The sequence below is a fragment of the Euleptes europaea genome, chromosome 1 (genome assembly GCF_029931775.1).
Source record: "Euleptes europaea isolate rEulEur1 chromosome 1, rEulEur1.hap1, whole genome shotgun sequence".
In the NCBI taxonomy this organism is placed as follows: Eukaryota; Metazoa; Chordata; class Lepidosauria; order Squamata; family Sphaerodactylidae; genus Euleptes; species Euleptes europaea.
Genome location: NC_079312.1, coordinates 183,007,946 through 183,015,352, shown reverse-complemented (window position 1 = coordinate 183,015,352; position 7,407 = coordinate 183,007,946). Strand labels below are relative to the sequence as shown.

Here is a 7,407-nt window from a genome sequence, read left to right as displayed (position 1 = left end):
GCTTTCAGGATGTAACGGGATTGAGATGAAGTTTAATTCCCAGAAGTGTTCAAATCAGGGGCCAGGCAAGGCGGCGGGGTTGGCAATGACTAGTGGTAACACTTCAGGTGGCCAAAGAAGGACATCGGACAGCGCCCCTCCCTCCATATTGGTTCCTTTTTGGAACCAGCAATAACGCGGGGGGTGGGGGTGGGTGGGAGGCGGATCTGGACCATTCAAGCTCCTCTCCTGAGGCTGAAGCAGAGGAGCAGGCAGGCCTTTCTTTCCTGGATTTATTTGACCCACAACGGGTGGACACTTTTTTGGGGGGAGGGTACTATTACACCTTGCAAAGAGTGGCTTTTATCCTCCAGTGCCAAGAAACCTGCCCACCAAACAAGTGACACGGGGGAGGTTAGGATTCGTGGGGTGAAACAAGAATGGAGAGAACTGGGGGTCGTTTCTGTTTGGCCTTGAGCAGGAGGGGGTTCTAGGAAAGCTGAGGGTGGAGGGGAGGGTCCTCAGGCAGAGAGAGAGAGAGAGAGAGAGAGGGAGAGAGAGAGAGAGATGATGATGTACTTATTCTGAGCGGACGAGTCTCCCCTGCATGTGATCAGCGTAGGGTTGGACCGTCCCAGCGTGGCTGACGGTTTGCTGTGTCCATGCTCCCCCATGGGGCTGTCGGGCACAGGGGAGGAGGAGGGGGAGAGCCTCCTGCCCCCCAGAGAAGATCACGGTGTCTGGCGGTTGAATATTCGGCAACATTGAGTCAATGAATATTTCCATTCCGGCGAGGAGTCGGGGAAGAGGGCCGTTCCCGGCGCGCGGGTTGCCCCCTCCCTCCCCCCCTCTCGCTCACGCCTTGTGTTGCTTACTGGTCTTGAAGGAAACCTGGAGGATCCGGTCGCCCAGTCGGTAGCCGTTCAGGCTGGCGATGGCCATGGCGGCTTCGTCGTAGTTGGTCATGGTGACGAAGCCAAAGCCCTTACACTTGTTGGTGGTGAAGTCGCGGATGACCTTGACGTTGGTGACGGCCCCGAAGGGCCCGAAGAGCTGCCAGAGGACACTCTCGTCTGCCTCGGGGGAGAGGTTGTACACAAAGATGCACCAGCCCGCGCTGGAGGCCCCCGTCAGGTTGACACCTGCCAGGCTGGTCATGCTGTCAATCGTGATGGGGGAGAACCTGGAGATCAAGGAGAGAGGACTACTTTGGGTGTAAGGCGGGCATTCCGCCAGCACCAGCTCATTCCATGATGGAGAGGATAGGGGAAAGCCCCCCACCCCACCCCGGGAGGGTGCCTCACCTTCACCCGCACCAGTCTCACCTCCAACAGGCAAGAAGGGCAGGGCGCCGGTCGCTGAGGAGGTCCCTAGCTGAACTGTGCCTGTGCCAGGGAGATGGCAGAAGCACCCGGGGCCTGAGATGGACCCCCCGGCACACGCCTCCCGCCCCGCCATTTCCCTGAGCCAAGGTGTAGCTAGCTGACCAACGCCTTCGCCTTCTTGGATATACCCCTACCAGGGCCTACCCTCTGCCTGCAAGTCCGCTATAGAGACCCAGTCAGATCGTGGGGCTTCACGGCACTTCTGGCTAGATATCCTCAGGAAGAAAATAAGGCCGCACCAGTAGGTAGGAGGGGGGAAAAAGAGCAAGGTGTGAGCTAGAGCCGTTTATTAGCCCTTTCTGATCCCAACGTGTTTCGCTATAAGCATCGTCAGAAGAGCTTAAAGCGGAACACACCGGGATCTAAAAGCTCTAATAAACGGCTCCGCCTTGTGCCCTGTTCATAAGGGCTGAGTGTATTCTGAGCCTGAATAAGCTCATTATGTAAGAATAAAAATGTGATGTAGAGTTTGGTATGGTGAAAATCTCGGTTTCCATATTTAAGAAAATACCATAATGCAGTCGATAACTTTCATGGTAGCAAACAACATCTTAGAAAACTGCGGGGGAAGGGGGCTGTTTCTAAATAAAATGTGTGAACTAGATGCCGGATGTGGTGAGCGGGAGTCGAACTCACAGCTCCTCTCCTGCCCCTGCCACGGCTACTCTGTCCTGCCTCGCTGCGAGGGGCCCACGGCCCTCCCATTGGTTCCCTCCCCGTCTTCTGCCATCCAAGGCATGAGGGAAACTTCACACTCTTCAACAGCCTGAAATCTCTGCGCTGGTTTCCACGAGTCACTCTGCACGTGGCTGGGCGCTATTGGACTCAGCCTCGGCATGTATGAAACCTTCACCAAGCTGGTACACTCCTACAACCGGGTGTGGGCAGGGGCGGGTGGGAATTGTGCTCACCGCAACTGTCCAGACAACCTGTTCCCCTCAAACTGGGTACAGCTGAGCGGTGAGCAAGTCCCTTTGGCAAATGCCCTCGCTGGAACTCACTTGACCCACCAGCTGTAATGCAAGGGGGACTCTTCTTCACAGCCCTGATCAGTGGCCTCCAAACCGAGGTGCATCCATCCTCCTTCCTTTAAGTCGTAGTGAGTGCACGTTTGACTGGGGACCCGCCCCCCCCCCACCCATGATTTTGTTCTGGAGCACCCCGTGGTGTTGCACTGTCGGAGCTCAGCAGGATTGGTGCCTGAGTGACAGACGTCCTGAAGCCCCATGGCATAGGGGGATAAAAGTAAAAATAGCCATTGGTCAGTGGGTGTGGACAGTCGCCTCTCTTCCACACGGGAAAACCCTGCGTCGCCCAAGCTTCTGCCATCCCAGCTGCTCTTCCGGTCGCCCACCTGTCTCCTGACTGGAGCTGACTTGAGTGGGGGGCCGGGCCACATCGTCACAACAGGGCTTCCCATCTCCTGTTATTTACGCACCCTCGGCCTGAGCCCCTAGCTGCTGGCCACCCAAGTTCGGACCAATGGGTATCTCTGGTGCCCTTTCTGCGAGAGCTGCAAGGTCATTTTTTAATTGTCTGGGGGGGGGACCCTTCCACTGCCCTGGCAGAGGGCCTCCTCGGCTCCCCCCTCCGGCCCCGAAGCAGCAGAGCTCGAGTGAAGCCAAGAAGCACCAAACAGACGGATGAGAACGAACAGCACGAGAGCCGGAAGCAGGAGGCACAGCCAGACAAGAAGCCCTGCCCTGCAGCCAAGCCCCCAACAGAAGGACGAGGGAGGCAGGCGGCCCACGTCCCCTAGACACACAAGCCCCGCCACGTCTCAAAGGCGAAGGGGTCGTGCCACGGACACGCGTCCTGCTAGAGCCCCAGGCTCCTTGGGGTGGGGAGGCAGGAAGGGGGGGGGAGTGATTTGAAACCGGAAATTAGTCCTGGGGGGGGTGGAATATTGAGCCAGGCAGCCAGAAAATAAAGGCGCCTGTGTTGTTTAGGGAAGGGGCTCAGGTGTTCTGGCTCAGAAGACTCCCCCCTCCAAGTAGTGACCCCCACGTCCTCATTCTGCAAAGACTCGTGTGGCTGCCGTGGCCGAGGGAGGGGCGCTTGCCTCTCAACCAGTGGGGAGAACTGCCTTTTTAAACGCCAGCCTTGGGCTGCGGACTGGGGTGGGGGTGGGAGCGAGGTTGTGGGGGGAGCTCGGGAAGGCTATTTACCTCTTGACGCCGTATGCCATGTTTAGCAAATTGTCGAGCCTGTGGGAGGAAGAGGAAGACGAGGAGAGGCCACCGTTAGTAGACGATCTCGTAACAGAAAGGCCCTGCGAGGTCATCTGGCCGGGTTACTGGCAGGGCAGGGTGGGCCTTCTGCGACTGGCGCAGGTGCCCGGCAATGGGATGGGGCCCAAAAGGGCTCGGAGGCCCTGGAGAGATGGGATATCTCCATGTTTTTTTTTTTTAAAAAGATGTTGGGAAATCATAGCAATGGGAAAGATGCTTCAGCTCACGCTATTTTTAATCTGTTTTTGCACATTTAGGAGGTGTGGGGAGTGGGCAGGCGGCCCGGCATTCCGGGCAACAGAGGCAAGGAGTCAAACATGGCGATAAGAATCCTTTAGGGGAAAACACACACCCCCACCACAGAACACAGCAAAGCACCTTTGCAGACAGAACTCGCCACCACAACATTGCCATTTTCCTTCCTCTGCAGAAAGGCAAGCTGAGGTTCCCTGTTGCAACCCTCTCTGCCTGTTCGGAAAGTCTTGCGTGGGGGCCCTCTTGCCACAGAGTTACAAGCATCTCTGCTTGTTGGTTTTCTTTAAAGCAAGCTTCTAGCTCTCATGGTTGTTGGCAAAACCTAAAAAATCATGAATTTCTGCTACGGCTTCCAGTGGTCAAAGTCTCCACTGGGGTCTCCATGCTCCTGCTGCGCTCAGGGTCTGTTCCCCACCGCCCACCAATTGCACAGATTGGCTTTGCCCAAGAGTTGCAGATCTTCAAAGAAGTTTGCACAACAAGGCAGCCTTATGTAAAGAAAACCCCAAACCGTGCAATGGGCTAAGCGCACGTTCCAGTCAATGTGCCCAATGTATATAGTGTAGCCCTACTCGGCTTAGAGCTTGCCTTTGAGATGCTTGCCTTTGAGATCCTTTGGCCAGTTTGCATGTTCACGTGTGAGCGAAGAGCACTTTTACCAATTAGCTGCAACAGTTTTCAGACCCAAGTATGTGTTTATAGCCCACATTTTATGGCCCTGTTGCAAAGGGATGTCAAATGAACCACGCGTACACACACACACAAACCTATGTTCACATGTGTATGAGTTTTGCATGTTTGTTCACATGATCGCATGTGGTACACTAGGCGGCTGCCACCCTGCTTTACAACAGCTGTGTTGTGGGCAGGTTCTACCAGGAACGTCCGTGCAGTGGATACCAATGAAAGTGCCCCCAAAGTACTAATCAGTCCGGAGTACGGCTGTGCATGTTGATAAACCCGAGCTGAAAATAAGCCAGAAAAAAAGCCATTTCGGTAAACTTTGGGTTCGAGTTTACCAAATTCCAAAACCTGGGGGGAAAGCCAAAGCCGAATTGGCCATTCCCCCAAAAAAACGGGTAATTATCCAGCTTTTTCGGGTTCTCCCCAGGCTTTGTGAAGCTCCTGGGGGGCATTTTTTGAAGCAGAGCCCCCCAAACTTGCTGGGTAGCTTGCAGGGACTCTCCTTGCAAGAACCCCCAAGTTTGGTGAAGATTGGGTCGGGGGGTCTGAAGTTATGTGGTCTGGAAGAGGTCATCCCCTCCCGCCTCCATACAAAAACATTGGAAGGTAAGAGATCCCTAATCGGCTAATGCTTGTCTATGGAGGAGGTGACCTCTCCAGAGCCCATAACACCAGACCCCCTGACCCAATCTTCACCAAACTTTGGGGTTCGTGCAAGGAGAGTCCCTGAAAGCTACCCTGAAAATTTGGGACATCTACCCCAAAAAATGCCCCCACAGGAGCTTCGCAAAAAATCCCCATAAACTTTAGTTGTGGAAATTTCCAATTAGCCAACTTCCGCAGGATTGTGTCTATGCAGTGAAAGTCAGCTAATGGAAAATTTCCACCACAAGTCTATGGGGATTTTTTGCAAACGTGGGGGCATTTTTGGGGGTAGAGGTCCCAAATTTTCAGGGTAGCTTTCAGGGACTCTCCTTGCACGAACCCCAAACTTTGGTGAAGATTGGGTCAGGGGGTCCAGTGTTATGGGCTCCGGAAAGGTTGCCCCGTCCCTCCTCCATAGACAAGCATTAGACGATTAGAGATCAGAGAATCTCTTGCCTTCCAATGCTTGTCTATGGAGGCGGGAGGTGGGTGACCTCTTCCAGACCCCATTACTTCAGACCCCCTGGCTCAATCTTCACCAAACTTGGGGGTTCTTGCAAGGAGAGTCGCTGCAAGCTACCCAGCAAGTTTGGGGGCTCTACCTCAAAAAATATCCCCCAGGGTTGATTTTTTTTTTTTTTAAACCTGATAATAAAACAAATTCCCATATTTACAGGTATGGGAATTCAGCTTATTTCGGGCTTCCTGAAAAAAAAAAATCGGGCCCAATAAACCTGAACCCAAATTTTACTGAAATTGTCTTTTTGCACACTCCTAGTCCAGAGAACTGGACCAAAATTATATCGTGGATATTGAATCTGACCAGGAGTAAATCAACGGGAAAACCAGATTACTGAAAAGCACCCAATAGGTGAAAAATGGCATTTTCTGGCCTGCATAACTCGTCCTTAAGCAGAATGGAGGTACAGCTGTCAAGGAAGTTCCTTATTGCTCAAAATATCTTCAGGCCCCTTGAGTTGACTGATCTGGACTGGGTCAACTCATTTTGAGTGGGACCTTGAGATGAGCCTGTACTTTTGCGGAAGGCTTCTGCTGGCAGAGAGAGGGGCCTTCCGGCCTTGTCTGGATCTTTGACTCTCCAAATTCCAAACCAGCAGCCCAGACTCTCCTTGCAGGGTCAGAAGACGACATCGGCATTCACGTGTGCTCTTTCCTATCCTCACAGATCATAGCAAACATGGGGCAAAGGAGATCCATGCGGGAGTTGTGAACGGAGGGCACAGCGGCTCTGCTAATGACCCCAAGTGAGGATCGTCTGCTCATTTAGGGAGATGTATATGCTCAGACGGGGAACTTCCCAGACAACTTTCTGAGAAAGAGGAGTTTCTCCGATTCCAAACCGGGAAGTGGCAGCAGGGGCCTTCCAGAAGGTTCTATGTTCACCACTGTGGAAGGCAACAAGGGCCACCACTTGACACCTTCTGCACAAGGGGCCACCCCTACAGCTTGGCTACTTTAACTTGCTCCACACGAGGCTGTCCTTCGAGATTAATCCAGGAACTTTAGCTGGTACAAGATTGGCTAGCCAAAGGCAGCCCCTGGAGCAACCCTGTCACTCCCATCCTGAGGCCCCTCCATGGCTGCCTGTCAGGTTCTGGGCTAATGCAAAGTGCTGCTGTTCACCTTTCCAGCCTGGGACACCCCCCTTCCCCCCCCCCCCCCGGGAGGACCCTTGCTCCCTGCAGGTTCCCTGGCAGCGGCCGCTCCTTTTCCCCAGCGCAGTCTTTGGCCTGTTCCCACTTTGTCTAGTGGGCGTCCTGCACGGGCCTGCTGGGCTGGGGTTTTAGCAGGGGCTGCCCCCCACCCTTGCAGAGCGGTCTCCTGGAAAAGGGGAGGAGGGCTGCTACCCTCCTGGCTGAAGCTCTGAGCAATCTGAAAGAGTCATTTGACAGTCTTAGCAAAAAAAAGAAAGCTTTCTGGCTGCGTTTCTGTATTGTTGTTCTATTTGGAAGTGTTTTTAATGGATTTGAAATTTATAGTCTTATCATTATTTGGCTGTTTCACACCTTTGGTGCTTCTTTGTTATTCAGGCAAGACCACAAAAGTGCTAATCTTTGGACAGAGAGCAAGAAGAGATTGGGGCTGGTTTAGGGTTAGAGGCACCAGGCAGAGAAGTCGATTAGGGAGGCTCCATCTAAGATGTCCCCCCCTGCCCCGTGTCCCACCTGGATCAGGAGAAAGGCGGGGGGGGGGACCAATGCCCTAAA

The 7,407-nt window shown here is 53.8% G+C and overlaps 1 protein-coding gene across 5 annotated transcripts in view; it reads right to left on the bottom strand.

The window, feature by feature from the left end:
- Positions 1–653: 653 nt before the first annotated feature.
- ELAVL3 (ELAV like RNA binding protein 3) overlaps positions 654–7,407 on the bottom strand; it is a 59,554-nt gene continuing 52,800 nt past the window's right edge. For 2 of the 5 annotated variants that reach the window (XM_056852481.1, XM_056852472.1), the window contains exons 6-7: positions 3,533–3,571; positions 654–1,183 (exon numbers count right to left, since the gene is read on the bottom strand). In XM_056852481.1, coding sequence (XP_056708459.1) covers positions 835–1,183; positions 3,533–3,571 — 388 coding nt within the window. In that variant the 3' untranslated portion in view covers positions 654–834. The remainder of the gene's footprint in view (positions 1,184–3,532; positions 3,572–7,407) is intronic. The other 3 variants (XM_056852488.1, XM_056852495.1, XM_056852501.1) reach the window with 3 other exon arrangements.